This window comes from Phanerochaete carnosa (assembly GCF_000300595.1).
Source record: "Phanerochaete carnosa HHB-10118-sp unplaced genomic scaffold PHACAscaffold_2, whole genome shotgun sequence".
Taxonomy (NCBI): domain Eukaryota; kingdom Fungi; phylum Basidiomycota; class Agaricomycetes; order Polyporales; family Phanerochaetaceae; genus Phanerochaete; species Phanerochaete carnosa.
Window position 1 is genome coordinate 1,409,213 of NW_006767629.1, and position 16,229 is coordinate 1,425,441.

At 54.2% G+C, this 16,229-nt stretch overlaps 6 protein-coding genes across 6 annotated transcripts; 3 read left to right on the plus strand and 3 right to left on the minus strand.

Moving 5' to 3' along the window:
- The first annotated feature begins 269 nt into the window (after positions 1-269).
- Positions 270-5,886, plus strand: PHACADRAFT_249391 (uncharacterized protein). Its single transcript, XM_007391655.1, has 7 exons — positions 270-489; positions 545-3,076; positions 3,128-3,350; positions 3,400-4,514; positions 4,567-4,730; positions 4,781-5,613; positions 5,669-5,886. The coding sequence occupies exons 1-6, from the start codon at positions 388-390 to the stop codon at positions 4,818-4,820; spliced, it is 4,176 nt and encodes a 1,391-aa protein (XP_007391717.1). The 5' UTR covers positions 270-387; the 3' UTR covers positions 4,821-5,613; positions 5,669-5,886.
- Positions 5,887-6,198: 312 nt separating this feature from the next.
- Positions 6,199-6,484, minus strand: PHACADRAFT_52995 (uncharacterized protein; the record flags this gene model as incomplete). The annotated part of the gene is made up of 2 exons (XM_007391272.1): positions 6,199-6,334; positions 6,384-6,484. Coding segments are annotated over 2 exons (237 nt in total), but the record flags the coding sequence as incomplete, so codon positions are not given.
- Positions 6,485-8,043: 1,559 nt separating this feature from the next.
- On the plus strand, positions 8,044-9,115 carry PHACADRAFT_113420 (uncharacterized protein; the record flags this gene model as incomplete). The annotated part of the gene is made up of 2 exons (XM_007391656.1): positions 8,044-8,637; positions 8,691-9,115. 2 exons carry the CDS (start codon positions 8,044-8,046, stop codon positions 9,090-9,092), a joined length of 996 nt encoding a protein of 331 aa, XP_007391718.1. The 3' UTR covers positions 9,093-9,115.
- A 7-nt stretch (positions 9,116-9,122) lies between these two features.
- Positions 9,123-9,774, minus strand: PHACADRAFT_205323 (uncharacterized protein). Its single transcript, XM_007391657.1, has 3 exons — positions 9,682-9,774; positions 9,523-9,628; positions 9,123-9,469 (listed from the first exon to the last, which is right to left on the minus strand). Exons 1-3 carry the CDS (start codon positions 9,722-9,724, stop codon positions 9,418-9,420), a joined length of 201 nt encoding a protein of 66 aa, XP_007391719.1. The 5' UTR covers positions 9,725-9,774; the 3' UTR covers positions 9,123-9,417.
- Positions 9,775-10,531: 757 nt separating this feature from the next.
- PHACADRAFT_249397 (uncharacterized protein) lies at positions 10,532-12,338 on the minus strand. Its single transcript, XM_007391658.1, has 5 exons — positions 11,901-12,338; positions 11,771-11,840; positions 11,684-11,719; positions 11,204-11,631; positions 10,532-11,140 (listed from the first exon to the last, which is right to left on the minus strand). Exons 1-5 carry the CDS (start codon positions 12,116-12,118, stop codon positions 10,804-10,806), a joined length of 1,089 nt encoding a protein of 362 aa, XP_007391720.1. The 5' UTR covers positions 12,119-12,338; the 3' UTR covers positions 10,532-10,803.
- A 1,361-nt stretch (positions 12,339-13,699) lies between these two features.
- On the plus strand, positions 13,700-15,035 carry PHACADRAFT_249398 (uncharacterized protein). Its single transcript, XM_007391659.1, has one exon. The coding sequence runs from the start codon at positions 13,727-13,729 to the stop codon at positions 14,357-14,359; it is 633 nt and encodes a 210-aa protein (XP_007391721.1). The 5' UTR covers positions 13,700-13,726; the 3' UTR covers positions 14,360-15,035.
- The last annotated feature ends 1,194 nt before the right edge of the window (positions 15,036-16,229 follow it).

Genomic DNA, 16,229 nt, shown 5'->3' on the forward strand with positions numbered 1-16,229 from the left:
GACTCGGCAACCCGGCAGCTGAGCCGATTGTCCGCCAGGCCATTGTCAAAGCGCCCGTGGCTGCGGCACCCGGCGGACAATCGGCTCAGCTGCCGGGTTGCCGAGTCGCCGGGCCGCCGGATACCGGGAGGAAAAATATGGCATTTTCTTACTTATTTTTTTAGGCTGTTTTCGCATTTTTTTGCGACCAAAAAGTTCCAAATTTCTCTCGTGCTTGGCGGTTGCGCGGCTCATTGATGTCGCGCTCGGCGCCTACGCGCTTCCCCCAGTTCATTCGCCTCCTGGTCCGCAGCTGCACTTTGCCTTGCCGTCATCTTAGGAGCTGCCAGCTCATTACTCAGGTTGCGGATTTGTTGAACCCGCCACAATACCTGCTACACGACAAACATGGCGGGGCAGGCGGGATACTGTGCCATGCGGAGCCATTGTGGGCCAAAAGACTGGGTTAGCAAGTCTTTGCCTTGCCCGTCTAATGAACCTGCTTCGGAGGTGCGTGCGACAGTCGTGCAGGATGATACCGCGGATTCGCTCAATCTACTGGCAGGAGGGTGTCGACCGCGACCTCCTAGTATCAATATGCGGCGAAGAATTTGCGGATGGCGGAACGTGTTGCACCACAGATCAACTCGAAGCTCTACGAGATAACCTCGGTCAAGCAGAGAACATCATTGCGTCTTGCCCAGCATGCAGGAACAACTTTCGAAAGTTCTGGTGTACCTTCACTTGCTCTCCCGATCAGGCAACCTTCTTAAACGTCACTAGTACCCAGAAGTCCGTTCTAGACCAGACAGCAGTCAAGTCAGTCGACTTCATCGTTTCTGAACGCTTCGGTCAGGGATTTTATGACAGCTGCAAGAGCATACAAGTTGGTGCCACGAATGGATACGCCATGGATCTCATTGGTGGTGGTGCGAAAGACTACCGTTCGTTCCTCCAGTTCATGGGCGACGTGAAGGATATTGGCAGTCCATTCCAGATCAACTTTCCTGAACAGGTACCCCCCGAAATGACACCCTTCGATGCCAGACCCCGTAATTGCGCGGATAACGACCTCGGCAGCCGCTGTACATGCATAGACTGTCCCTCCGTATGTCAAACACTTCCCCCGGTACCCCCGCCAGGTTCCGAACCGTCGTGTCACGTCGGCGCGTTCAGCTGCTTGTCCTTTTCCCTCGTTATTCTATACGGCCTCTGCGTGCTCGCCTTCGTTGTGGGGTACATCATCCCATTTACAATACGAAAGAGGAAGGAGAGATCCTACGAGCGTGTCGCCCTATCCGCGGATGGTGCATCCGACAACACGCCGCTATCACCGCGGTCCCATTCTCGAGGTCTTGTCGGAGCATCCTCCTTGGCACACCAGGACGTCGACGAGTCTTCGGGGAACTTCTCGGATTCCCGCCATCTCGGACGAGGCGCGTCATTGCTGGATCCCATCGAGACGGTCCAACCTCGTCAGTATAGATTGAATGCGTACCTCCGTCGTACCTTCTACCGCCTGGGACTTCTGGCCGCCACATATCCCTGGATGACGTTCGCCGTCATGTTCGCCTTCATGGCTCTGCTGAATTTCGGCTGGAGCGAATTCAAGATCGAGACAGACCCTGTTCGACTTTGGGTTGCTCCAGATTCCGAGAGTAGGATGCAGAAGGAGTACTTCGACGAGCACTTTGGACCCTTCTATCGCCCGCAACAGATTTACGTAACCGTGGCTACACAGTCGCCTTTTGACCTGCAGGGTAGCGATGCCTTAGCAGCTGTTGCCAGCGAGCAGAAGCCCCCGGTGTTGTCGTGGGATCATCTCAAGTATTGGCTTAGTATCGAGGCCGAGATACGCGAACTGAAATCCTCTCCCAATACGTACACCCTGGACGATGTTTGCTTCAAGCCCCTCGGACCTGATGGCGCATGTGTCGTGCAGTCTGTAGGAGGATGGTTCGGCAATGACCTCGAGGCATATGAACCAGATACATGGGAAGACCGTCTCTCGCATTGTGCCAAATCACCGGTAGACTGCAGGCCAGACTTTCAGCAGCCCCTCGCCCCACAGTACGTGCTAGGTGGTATACCTGAGGTCAACGATACCAAGATGTACCTGGAGTCACAGTCGCTCGTTATCACCATCGTCGTATCGGACTCCCTTGACCGGGAAATCCAAGACAGGGCCCTTGAATGGGAGCGCACGTTACGGGCCTACTTAGAAGACCTTAGCGAGCGCATTCCTCGGGAGGCCGGCCTGGATATAGCCTTCTCAACCGGCGTGTCACTGGAAGAGGAGCTTAACAAGAGCGCAAACACGGATGTCAGGATTGTTGTCTTGTCATATCTTGCCATGTTCTTTTATGTGTCCCTTACACTCGGCAACGGGTTCGCAGGTCGAGACGAAGAGGGTGTCTCCGCATCGCTCGCTAGGTGGGCTAGGAACTTCCCCAAGCTCTTCAGTTCCTCCGCTGCAACAGCGTCCATCGACTCTAGCAACATGCCGACCCTCTTCCCTCGCTTGCCCCGCAAACTCTTTATTGGCTCAAAAGTCATCTTGGGCCTCTTTTCCATCTCCCTTGTCATACTTTCCGTCTCGTCATCTGTCGGCTTCTTCTCTATTCTTGGCGTTCGCGCCACACTGATCATTGCTGAGGTTATACCATTCCTTGTGTTGGCTGTCGGCGTCGACAACGTCTTCATTCTCGTGCACGAGATGGACCGACAGAACATCCTCCATGGACCGAATGCCTCTCCAACAGCCAACTTCAGTGGAACGACTCCACTCTCTCCAACACAGTCTCGCGCACGCCCGCAGTTTGAGCCATCACCCTCGCACGATGACTCAGTTGACGCGGAGTCGATGCCGTTGTACCTATCCATCGAGGAACGTGTCGCGCGGACATTGGCCAAGATGGGTCCGTCAATTTTGCTCAGCACGATCACGGAGTTTGTTGCGTTTGCTCTCGGCGCGATTGTGCCCATGCCGGCTGTGCGCAACTTCGCTCTGTACGCAGCGGGCAGCGTGCTCCTCAATGCTATGTTGCAAGTTACTGTCCTTGTCAGTGCAATGGCTCTGGACCAGCGACGAGTAGAGGTTGGGCTCATCGAACTTTCTGACATGTATATGCTGAAAACCTGGTACTAGGCGAGCAGGGTTGACTGCTTCCCCTGCATTCGCTTGCCATCGCGCATTGCCCTCATGGATCCGCCGCAAGCCGGGAGCGGACTTGGCATATTGGGCAAATTCATTCGTCGCCACTACGCCCCCTTCTTACTCAAGCCTATTGTCAAGGGCATCGTATTGCTGACATTCGCCGGCTTGCTGGTATGTTCTGTAATATATATTCAGCATATTGAGCTCGGACTTGGTTAGTGAAAAACTATCCGTCTACCTCCACTGCTGACGTGCATACGTAGACCAAAGGTTGGCACTGCCTTCCGAGTCGTACCTGATCAAGTGGTTCGATAGCGTCGACGCCTATCTCCAAATCGGCCCTCCAGTCTACTTCGTTGTGGAGGATGCACATGTTGAGAGTCGCACCATCCAACAGGAGCTCTGCGGCCGCTTTACCACATGTGACGATTTCTCAGTCGCCAATTTACTCGAGGCGGAGCGCAAGAGAACGGAATCGTCGTTCATCTCGGATCCGACGGCGTCCTGGATCGACGACTTCATGGGCTGGTTGAACCCCACGAATGGGAAGTGCTGCCGCATTAACAAGCGCGACCCTAGCAAGTTCTGCACAGACAGACAATCTCCACGAATATGTAAGCCGTGCTTCGAGGATCGCGAGCCCGCCTGGAACATTACGATGGACGGGTTCCCTCAGGATGAGGAGTTCATGCGCTATCTTAAGCAGTGGCTCATCTCGCCGACGTCAGAAGACTGTCCCCTCGCTGGCGCGGCGTCCTTTGGCACAGCTCTCTCCTTCAACGAAGATAGTACCCAGGTTGTTGCGTCCCATTTCCGCACTATGCACAAGCCTCTCAAGTCGCAAGCGGATTATATTGACTCCTTCCACGCCGCACACCGCATCGCAGACGAAATCTCAGAGAGTACCGGCCTGCGCGTCTTCCCATACTCCTTCCATTACGTCTTTTTCGACCAGTACGCGCACATCATAGCCATCACGGAACAGGTTCTTGGGCTTGGCCTCGCGGCGGTGCTCATTGTAACTGCGCTGCTTCTTGGCTCGTGGCGCACGGGCAGCATCGTTACAGGCGTCGTCGCGCTCACTGTTGTGAACGTCATGGGCGTGATGGGCATCTGGAACATCAACCTGAACGCCATCAGCCTCGTGAACCTCGTCATCTCGCTCGGCATCGCGGTCGAGTTCTGCGCGCACGTCGCCAGAGCATTCATGAGCTCGGGCTCGGGCTTGCCCATCGACCATCCCGCAGGGCAGAAGGAGCGCGACGAGCGTATGTGGACAGCGTTGATTGACGTTGGGCCCTCGGTATTGTCCGGAATCACATTCACGAAGCTAATTGGAATGTCCGTACTCGCGCTCACACACTCAAAGATCCTCGAGGTCAGTTCAGCTTCGTGTATGCATCCGATCTCGTTCTTATCTACATGTCTAGGTCTACTACTTCAGAATGTGGATTACTCTGATCATAGCCGGTGCTCTACACGGCCTCGTGCTACTCCCTGTCGTTCTCAGCTTAGCTGGCGGTCCCGGCTTCCCGTTGCAAGAAGCGGACGAGGAATGGATGTCGCATGCTATCAGGAATGATTATGAATATACGTGAGCTGTCTTTTCATCTTTACTTGTGCGATGGCCGACATCTTTTGTAGCCCATTCCTTGCAGACGATGACTCTGGGGTCAGCGACTAATCGTTTACATATCATACCTAGGACCTGTTATTTTATTCCCTCAGCGCCACTCATCACGGCCAGTAGGAGCAAACAGCGATGTATTGTTCCGTACTGTACTTGAAATATAGCATTCGGCACTTCGTACTGGGGCAAAAAGAGAGTGACTATGTGAAATCCCTGGATCACGGCGGTGGCGACCGTGACCTGCTATCCCTGATATCATCCCTACTGGAGCTCCTTGCACGGCTGCGCGAACGCGTACGACTCCTACTACGCGAGTACCGAGAGTATGACGAGTACGACATCGAGCGAGTGCGGGAGCGCGGCGTGAGGGTCCTGGTCCTGGACCGGCTCGAGCGCACAGAGTAGCTTCGTGAGCGTGAGCGGCGGCGGTATCCCGTGCCGCCGCGCTCGTAGCTTGGCGACCTCCGGCGTGGCGGCAGGCGGTCGCCCCTGCGTATGGGCGAACGCGAGCGAGAGCGCGAGGGTGGACGGTACGTGTCTCTGGGCGGCGGGCCGCGGCGTCCGTACCGGGGCCGGTATTCGAAGCGGTCGAAACGATCGCGCCTGCCGAAGCTGCGGCGCGGCGGCGAGCGTGAGCGGGAAGGGGAGCGTGAGTACGACCGGGGCTTGGTGCGGCCGTTGCGTGGTGGTGGACGGGGTGAGCGCGAGCGCGAGCGGACGGGGAGCTCTGAGAGCTCGACTTTGAGGATCGCGCCGTCGAGCTGACCACCGTTCATGTGGGAGGCGGCGCGGTGCGCTGACGCGGACTCTGCGAACTCGAGGGACGCTTTGCCTCTGTTTTGGCCGGCTAATGAGCAAGCAATGAGTGCGATGTGAGAGCATGACATTGTTCCGTCACGCACATTTTCCGAATAGCGGCAGGTCAATCTTCGATATCTCCCCGTAAAAGCTGAAGATGGTCTGCAAGTGGGACTCTACGACGTTCCTTGTGAGGTTCGTAACGATGATCACTTTTGCGAGCGGCTTGTCTATTCTGTCATCGGCGTCCATGTCCACGTCGGCGTCGCGGAGCGGATGTGGCGAGGTTGAGCGTCCCCGGGTCGACATGTTGTTGTGAGCTCGAGTGGAGGTCGAGGTTCTGGTTCAGGTTCTCCTCAGGTTGCGCGCTTGCTCATCATTGACGCCAAACTCACGTGTTACTTTCACGCGGTCACGTCACAAGTGTTACAAACCGAGTAGATTGGGTAGAGGACGAGGAGACAAGGGCTGCCTACAACTACTGAACGGGACGAGATTCACGATACATTCACTGATCCAAAGACATGCGATCCTCCTCGACCTTAGGCACTGGAGTTTGGGACTCCGTCACCCTCGCTCGCTTGCGACGACCGTCGGGCCATTGTTCGGGCATGGTACCATGCGTCACTTTCATGTGCCTCTTGAGTAGATCCTGGCGAACAAAACTCTTCTCTTGGTATGGTGCGCAGATGGAGCAGGTATACGGCTTCAAGCCGACATGGCTAGACATATGTCGCTTACATTCGTTCTTCCGGAGGAACCTCATTCCGCTATCCGAAATTCAGTCGACGCAATGAGTGTTAAGATATATGAACGCACCATTCGTCGCACTGGAAGGGACGATGCTCGACATGCGATCCAACATGGACAAGTATGTGGTCCCGTCTCTTGTTCGTTTGAGTGCAACCTTTGACGTAGCAACGAAACTCGGGTAACAATTCGTCATCCTCGGAGAGGCGACCCGCAAACGCCTGGAGGAAGGTCTTATCGAGTTCGCAGCCAGGATTCAGTCGACGAAAGGTATTTGCACTAGAACGTAGCACTTCAAGATCGACGCCTCTGTTCGCGTTCGGGACAGTAGCTGGGCGCTGAGTTGGTCCAGGAGACTGGTCGGCAAGGTTGCGGGGTTGAACCGGAGCCAGAGGAGAGCGAACAGGCAGCGAAAGAGGCCTTCCAATAATGGAGGATGAGGTGGTCTTGGGGATAGCTATAGTCCTCGACGCATAGGCTGGAGGCTGGATAGCCAAGCTATTAGCGGGCGGCCGGAAAATACGAAATGAGGCGTTCATAGGGAGTTGGCGAAGGGCAGGCTGTTCTTGCTTGGCAGACCCAGCTAAGACAGAAACGATCGCTGATAATGCTTCTTCCGAGAAATTAGCTTGCAGCTGAGGGTTATCGTTATCTTCTGCGAGAAAGGGCAAAGGTCCGATGTCGTCCATAAGCATGTTGTCCTCTTTGTCCTCAATCTTGGGGGGAAAAACAACGAGCTCATTTCTTTCGCCCATAAGATCCGCTGGGTCGACACCGAGAGCAGGGGACTTCCGTGCAGAAAGGACACGGTAGTTGACGTCCGCGAATAACCCGATGATAGGACTCCCAGGAGAATCCATAGACAACATGGAGAAGTCGAATTCAGCGTTGAGTTCCTTTCCTTCCTCCCTATCGATGTTGAACTCTGCTACATTCGGCGAGTCGACTAGCATGAGAAAATCATCTGCAGGAGAGTACGGGACACCGGGAGCCGACGAAGGAGAATGCGCCACGAAATCCGCGCTAGGACAGTTGGAGTAAGCGGTCTGCGAGTCGCCATTTCCAACACTTGCATACTCTGCCCCGCAGGTGCGAGACGAGTTGTCCTGAGCAACAGCTGACGCGCTTTCAGGAGAAGGAGCTGAGGAACGCAAGAAAGGTGCGAGGACAGGCGGCGAAGCAAGCAAGTAAGGTGCAGTGGTAGGCACTTCAGAGGAGCCAAACGTAATGCCCAATCCAGTCAAAGGACGGCGTCCAGGAGTAATGCGGTTCCAGAAGTGAGTACCGCCTGAAGTTGGTTGGAACCAGACATTCGACTGAAAATCGGCGTCACGTTCGCATCCGTCCAGAAGGCAGCGACCGGGGGTGAGGAGTGGTTGCTCCAGGTAATAGCTTTGAGCTGGTATGTCTTGGGGGACGTAGAATGGATGCGTCGCCAGCGTCGCAGTACGTCGGTGCAAAGAGCGTGTGTGTGTAGGTGCGCTGTCGTTGCTGTTCCCTGTTACAAAACCATAATCGAAGGAGCGTTTCATGATCACACAAAAGTCGTTAGAGGTCGTTAACAAATTATCCCGTCTTCAGACCGACGAGAGGGCATAGAGTAGATAGAGATGTGGAGAGGTTCGACTTGCCTTTGAGGCGCTTGCGAGCTTCAAGACGAGAGCTATTTGTCCTTGTTTGGAGGCTCGTTCCTTCTTGCCTTCCTCTTTGGGACTGTCACTTCCGACCCATGTTGCGCCCTCGCCTTCCGCTCTGCGCCAACCACCTCCGCAGACAGGGAACTCGCCACAGCCTGAACAGGCAGATACCGACGCGTAATTATGCGTTACAAGCGCAACAGTCGCCTTCAGGCCATGCACAGCGCATCGCGGTGTGGGCGGGCTCGCTTGGCGGAGCCACCCTAGTCGCCGCGTACTTTTTCTGGCCAGACGTCTCTCGGTCTGCCCCAACGTACACCGACGCCACTCTCTCATCTGCATATTTCACACCAGTTACCGTCACCTTCACGGAGCAATGCAAAGACCCAAATACATGCCTGATGACGCTCACCGTTCCTCGGGAAGCAATACCGCCGCTGGGAGACGCTCCATTTGCTCCCATATGGTCTATCTTCATCAAGGATGATGATATTCAAGTCGAACGTCCCTATACTCCTCTCGAAGGCATCGACGGAGGAGGGAAGATGCGGCTTTGGGTGAAAAGGTACCCCAAGGGAGAAGTCGGGCGATGGCTTCACTCGAAGCGCGTAGGCGACAAAATCGAAATCAGGGGTCCGCTGAAGACATGGCCTTGGCAAGAAGAGACTTGGGATGAAATCATCATGGTAGGCTTTTTCGATATAGTGTGCCAACATGATGGTCTCATACAATGTTGCAGGTTTCAGGCGGAACGGGTATAACGCCGTTCTACCAGCTGTTGCATTTCATGCTGTTCTCGGGCAAGTCAAGCTCTTGGCGGACACGCTTCACCCTCCTACATTCTTCCCAGACTCCTGGGGAACTTCCTCCTGCTGAGATCCTGCAGCCGTTGCTCTCGTATTCCTCAGCGCACCCGGATCGCCTCAGGGTACGCCTATTCGTAGACGAGCAGGACGGGTCAGACTCGGAAAGCGTGTCCATACAGGACGTCCGAATCGGTCGCATCGACAAGCCAGCCATACACCAGGTCCTGTACCCCACCCAAGAAGCCTCCTGGTGGCAAAGGTTATTCCATCGGTCCAAGTCGCCCCTAGGAGCGGACAAGAAAATCCTGTTCCTCGTGTGTGGGCCCGAGCCGTAAATGTTTAACAGCTGTTACACTCGGCAGTTTGCTTATTAACTCCTGATTGCAGGATGATCACCGCAATTGCGGGGCCATACGGTCGCAATTACTCCCAAGGTCCAGTTGGTGGGTTGTTGGCAGAGTTTGGCTGTCGCCAGGATCAAGTGTGGAAGTTATAAATATACATATAAATACGCTGCGACCATCCACAGAAAAAAGAGACTGCTGAGAACTACGTCTTGACTCAAAATTATAGCCCTTCACTGAGCATGGTTGGCCAAACGACACAAATGCCCTAATAACCCACGAGTAAAAAGCAAGAAAGAGAACAACCGCGACGGTTTTATGAATCAACACGGACCCCACACCGCACGCAACGTTTTTGCTTGTCCGAGCTGCAGGGACCGTTCAGCTGTACTTCGACCGGTCAAAGTCTGAAGTGACTCACCAAAGACAGATCAGTCCACAGGGGAAGCATACAATAGCCATGATGATACCAAATGTGCCGTACTTCGTCACGGCATCGTGATTGCCGCGAGCGCAGCGAGCCATGACTAGGAAGATGGTAGGTATGGGGCACGCAGATAATCGAATGGTAGTCACGTACGCTCATTCTGGTAGTCGACGCCGACCTTCGCTTCTTGGTCCATCGTGTATGGTGCAGGCACTTGCAGGGGGATTGGCTCTGTCAATCGTGTCAGAGCAAGCGTGACACAGATGAAGGAGGCACATACGAAGGAAAGATCTCTCAGAAGTGACTTAAGTCGTGCTAGTGATTTGGGGAGAAGAACAAGCGGGAGGAGAGAGGCAGGGGGAGTTTCTGGATAACCCATCTCAGAATCCAAGGTCTTATAAAGAGCAATCCTCTCCACAGAGTGCGGACATCGCCAAACGAACTGCCTCGTTGCCCAAACAGTTCCTGACGACGCCGCACGGGCGCACCTCAGGAATGCAGTGCATATAACGGGACGTTCAGATGCGCGTTGGCAGACATCTGGTTACAGCGTTGATCCATCGGGGCGTTTGATAGACACGGGATGTTGTGTGCGTCAAGATTCACTCTCACCATCAGCACTCATATCCAGGTTTGATACATCTCCATATATCGCCCACGTTGCAAAATACCATCTGCTTGGCGAGGTACCGCCACGCAACGAAGCTGTGACTCGAGACCAGCCGAATACGATGGATGACGTTTCACCAGCGGTTTGGTGTATGAGCATCATTTGTGATATTTTAGCGTTGTTGGCCCGTATCTTGTGGCTGAATTTTGTTGCAGTGATCACTCGCTACTCAAATATGCCTGGAAACAAATTGAACATGAGCAGATGGAGTGTATGGTCTCGCCTTAAACGAAGATAGAGCAGGCATCGCTGACAGGAATGACCTGTACGTACTTCACGATAGACGGTAAGCCAGTCTCGTGGTAGACGACGATCACGTATTGCGATGGGAGTAATAAGCAGGTTCTTGATAACGCTCAGTACTACGCATGTACAGAGGTAATAAGAGTACTAGAGAGTAAAGAGGTAGAGGTTACGCATGGATAAAACAGCGAGAAAGATGATAAGACGGAGAGCAAAATATGAGGACATGTTACTAAAGAACAGTCATGGCAGCTGGTAAAGTTGGCAGGTCCATCGAGAGTGTGACCCACATCGAGCCAACGTGCATCAGACAACAATAGAAAGAGAACACACCACGGATTCATCGCACTAACTACCGGCGGTCATGCAGTCTCGCCAGTACTCGGAGGCGCGCCAGGCATGCCGTGCGCGGGCTGAGGCATGGCTTCAGGGGCAACCTGAGGTGCCATCATCGCCGTTCGCACTCGCGCGAGCATGTTCCTGAACCACTCCTGGTCCGCACCCTGCTTCTCCTGCTGGTCCGTGAACTGCATCAAATTCGTCAGCTCCTTACGCCACATGCTCGCCCAGATGACGTTTCCATGCTCATCCAGGTCGACCTGCTCGTCCGGGAAGAGCGGATGCGGTCGCATAGGTTGAGGCGGAAAGGAAAAAGCGGGGTCGAACCTGTACGGCGATGCAGGAAAAGGTATCAGAACTCTGTGTGCAAACGGGAGGTCTGAGATGCAGATAACGCGACAGTGGGAGAGTTAGAGCACTAACGTTCCATAGGGTGGCTGAAATTGTGCTGGCTGAGGCGCTTGTGTCTGCGGTTGCCTACTCGGGCCCGGCCCATCGGCAGCGATAATGGGGGGTGGGACATAGTTGCTAGGGTCGTACGCATTAGCTTCCTGAGCGGCACCAGGATGGTAATCAACGTCTTCGATGGGTGGCTGCTGACTGGGTTGTGGTTGTGCTTGCTGTTGTTGCGGCTGCTGATCCTGCTGCTCCTGTTCGGGCGACTGCTCTACGTGACGATGCTGTCCGCCCTTCTTTCCACCCTTCGGCTTCTTCTTGCGCACACGATGCACGCCTGTTCGTGGGTCAACGTTGTCGTTAACAGTCCAATATGAACCTTTGCCGCGGTCGGTGAGCGGGCGAGGCACCTTCTCGAAACAAGGGTTCAACGACAGATTGTGGCGGACAGAATTCTGAAAAAGCGTCAAAGTCTAGAAAGACATCGAGAAGATCGACATGGCGCACCTTCCAGCCCGGAGGAGCAGATCGAAAGTACGGGAACTGACGCCACATTAGCATATCAACGGGGAAAGCTGCAGTCCGAACGCTTACTCTGGACTCGATAGCATAGTAGATGTCTTCCAACAGCAGTTTCTGGTTTGGTGCACCCTTAATCGCGTATCTTGAGCAGCACATCTGTTAGAGCTAGTTGCGAAGCGTGTTTTGGTGTGGCTGTACATACCGAATGAGCGTCGAGTAGGGATAAAACGGCTTGCTACCAGGAGGCCCGTCTCGCAGCGAGTCAAGATTGATAGGAAGACCACCCGAAAGGTCACCTCCAGGAGCTTCTGGATAGTAAGAGTTGATATTTACAGGTGGATGCTGCATGTTAGGGATCTGCTGTTGTTGAGCCGCCATCATCTCCTGAGGTATGACTGTAGGCTGCTGTTGTTGCGCCATGTCAGTAAATTCGTTATCCAGGGTAGCCAGTTGTATTGAGCGAGGGATCGCGCGAGAAAATCGGGTCGTTGAGCAGTGACCAGCCGCTGTCGGTCGTGGAGGTGAAGAACAACGTCGAACACGGGGAGTTGCTTATGTCAGCAGGCTGGGCTTGATGCACTAACGGCGCACGGGCCATGAGAGGCGATGTTCCAGATGCTTTAGACATTCTCGAGCAGCTCTTGTCGACGACGGCGACAATGAAAAAGGATGATGGCAAAAGCCAAGGGTGGATTGTTTGGCTGGGGCTGCTTTGCCTCAAAACATGTTCATACAACGTCCAAATTGCTGAAAACCAGAGAAAACAAATTTGATCCTCGCAAGCACAAGAACACATATACAAACAAAGACTCCTCTCCCATGCTCTCCCTCTGTCTGCATCTACCGTGTGCTTTAGTCGCGGTAGAAATGCTCTACAACATGTACCACTTGCATAGTATGAAATCAATCTCAGCTGTGACTGTGGTGAAAGTCGCTGCGGTGTTATAGACGCATGCCTTTTGTCTGTACCTGCTCCTCGGTGCCACCGACCAATACATGGGTTATCCGTACTAGTACTACTACGCATAATTGTGATAACGAGAGTACGCCTCAGCACACCGGCACCATGAGCTGGGCGCGAGAGAGATATAGCCCTCTGCTGCCTGGAGAGGTGCTTTCCTGTGAAGTACACAGTGCACACGTAGAACTTTAGACGAACTCGGTGATACCAGAGCTCTAGCAAGGCTGTAAACATACACGTCTAGCAGTCTGGGGTGCTCGAGACTCGGAGGGGAAAGGCATGTCCGAAAGCGCAAGATTCTCGTCCCGCAATTCACACAGCTAAGTTCCAAGCTTTCAGACTCTCGAAAGCCGGTCGGTTGGCTCACTAAATAAAGCTGAAGTATTGACCTGAAGTAATGCGCACGTAACGTTGGAAGATGGTCAAACTTGCATGTTTCAACCTGAAATCCTAAAGCTCGAAGAATGACCTTGCGGCGGTCCAAGCTGAGAGCAGGGTTCGACAGAACTGGAAGGTACCGCGTGTGGCAGGTCGCGTGATGGAAGATGTAGCAGTCCTTGCAATCTTGCTTCATTCCGGTATGCCGAGAGTTTGTGGACACTAGAGTTTGCATGAATATTGTGAGTGCCGCTTGGACTCGGAGCATCGGCATTTGAGAGAGTTTCATCCGACGAGCTTTGCACAAAGATGGCGACCTAAAAGTTCGAAGACGCGCTGGAGTGTTGAATGCTGCTCTAATTAACGCGACTCCAAGCCTTCAATGTTCAGCTCCAGATAAAAGCGACTGTGCAGCCACGAGCCTCCTTAGTATGGCAGGCGCAGCAGCGGTCTCGAGCACTAATAAGATGCTTTCCGTTATCAGTACTTAGACGGTGGTTGCATGCCTAGAAGCGTAGCAGAGCCAGCAATGTGGTGCAGAGGGCATACTCAAACCAGACCCTGTGGTGGCGCCATTGACAAGTCGCGCTTTGTGTCGGGGCAGACAGAGTTTGATCCGCCACCTTGCCACAATCCCGACGATTTCCTTACTTGTCATACACGTCTGACGTCGCTTGCCTCTAACCACCATGTCCGTGTCGTACTCTGAGACCACTCCAGACAATGAGTCGCCCAACAAGCCCAGGCAGATCCGCATCAACATCCCACCGCGCTTCTACCTCCTTCCAGGCACTGCCATCCTGCTCGGCACGACCATTGGGCTTTTCCGTGGGTCGCGACGCGCCTCGTTGCGCTTCCTCGCGGAGAACGTGCATCGTCCGCCGACGACCGTCCAGGGCTGGTACTTCTACCAGAAGACGAAAAACTACCGTGTTATATTGGGTGGGCTGAAGGAAGCGGGTGCGGATGCGTTAAAGCTTGGCGCGTCCGCGGCGGCGTGGGTGTGCTTCGAGGAGGGCGCGACGAGGCTAGGCGAGGAAGTTGCGAACTTCAAGGAGATCATTGCCGGCCTTGGAACTTCTGCCGTGTTCTCGCTTGCCTGTGAGTGTTCTCGTCCTGACCTTCTAGTTCGCCTTAACTTCTCTGTCCCACCTTCCAGATCGTCTACCACCGAAAGCCGCGGGCAGAGCAGCAATTCTCGGCCTTATGATCGGATGCTCTCTGCGTGGGCTTCAGTGGACGCAAGCTCAGCTGCGCGTCAACGCCGTAGAACGAGCAGAACGACTGGAGCCTCCCGTTGCGGAAGCCGCCGAGGGCATTAAGGAAAGCACGGACGTTGTGAAGGGACGTCGCGCGTGAGAAACTACCCTGCTCCTCCGCTACCCCTAATACCACACACTGCCGGTGACACGCAAGCCTACTATACAGCGGAACTCTCCATCAGCTACTTTCGCGGCTTCGCCGGGCCAGCTCGCGATAACGATGGAGAAGGTTCGTGCAGTCGGTGCAACGGCGCTGTGAAGCGCGTGATATTAAGCAAGGCGTCGGGAGCATGTGAGCTGGGTATGCCTTGGTTGGCTCGTCGCTCTCGCGATATATTATATTTCGCCGGTGCCTTCGTGCTGTGAAGGGTTCTACTCCCTTCATTTCGCTGTTAATCCCTGGTGCCGGCTTCACTGAAGTTTTCAGAGTTTGACTTTCAAGATTGGCATCGCGATTGCACATTGAAAGGAGATCATCTCGATACAGAACATGGATCGGTCCGATTGCACTCACAGTCAGAAGGTTCAGCTATTTGAGAACCCGAGTACCACCGAGTCGACATCTCGGTGTACGGTATCTGTATGGCTACGCCAGTACCAAAATGAACGGCTTTGCGAAAATTGTAGGAGCTTCTGCCTCAACTAATTCATCGTGTGCGCATTATAACAGTCACGTTAGGCCTAAACGAGTATCTGCACAACGTAGTATGCTAGCCTAGATATCTTGCTCAGCGCGCACCGTCTAGTCAGACTCTCCGGGAGCCTCCTGGGCTTCGAAATCGGAGATACTTATGACTTCTTCGCCAGCGTTATCTAGACGTTGATAGATGCATCGGATACGATTGGGTGAGGATGGCGAGTACCGGGCACGGCAAGGATCTGTCGAAAACCTGAAACATTTGTAACGCTCATCGTGGGGTAGAAAAAATTTTGATTATCGTGCACACAATCCTGCATTCTGGTCAATTGGCGTTCCATTCCACAGCCAGCGTAAGCCTTCATTCTGGTGAAATGGTCACTCCCACTCTGATAACGAGAGACGCTGCGGCGGTGCGTCTGCCCGCTGAGCGATTTCCGCGTGGGCCTTCTTGCACCGCCGGTCACTTTTGGAAACGCTTGCGAGCTTTGTGCAATTGGCGGAAGCTGGGAGGAGTCGGATCTTACAAAGGGTACCGAGACAGCCACGGCAATGATCGAGGGAAAGATTACGGTGATTTCAGCCTTCACAGCTGGAATGAAAAGGGATAGATATCGTCCAAGTGGCGAGGCTGGTCGTCGAGCCCTGTCCGCCTCTAGTTCCGTCGTCGTTGCTACCGAAGGTCTGGCCGCAGTCGTTTAGAACCTTGTCCCAGTATTGAGACCGACATGGCCGTGGCATTGTGCGCCAACGTGGAGACAGCTGGGGCGCCGGAGGGTCCCAAGAGAGGTCGAGGACCAAAGAGCGGAGGAAAATGGCAGGTGAAGGAGGCAAAGGCATCGGCTGTGGTCGAAAGCAGCCCGAAACCATTGGAGATCTCATCACAGAGTGGAGAGGCTGAAAGTGGAGAGAAAGGTTTTGATAATAACCGTCCGTTCCGCTCACCTCAGCTTCCTCCTCTTCCACCACATCTCTTGCATCGATCAACACCTCGTCCTCGACGTCTGCCGCAGCGACGAACCCCCACGACCGCATATCTTACCTCCGCTCTCTTGAGACATTGCGACAAGATGCTGAAATTTTGGCCCTCTACCCCCGCAGATCTGACGCCCAGAGTCGATCCCAGTGGTCGAGAACGGCCAAATCCATTCGACCAGCTCACACCGCTCTCCCCATCTGCTGTCTCGACGCCGCCGGTGGCAACCCAGTCGACCGCCAGCAGCCTTGGCCCATTTACCCCGACTGGCAGCCTGTCAGGTCATCAACACCATCTCGCTGCTCACCATCCCCTGC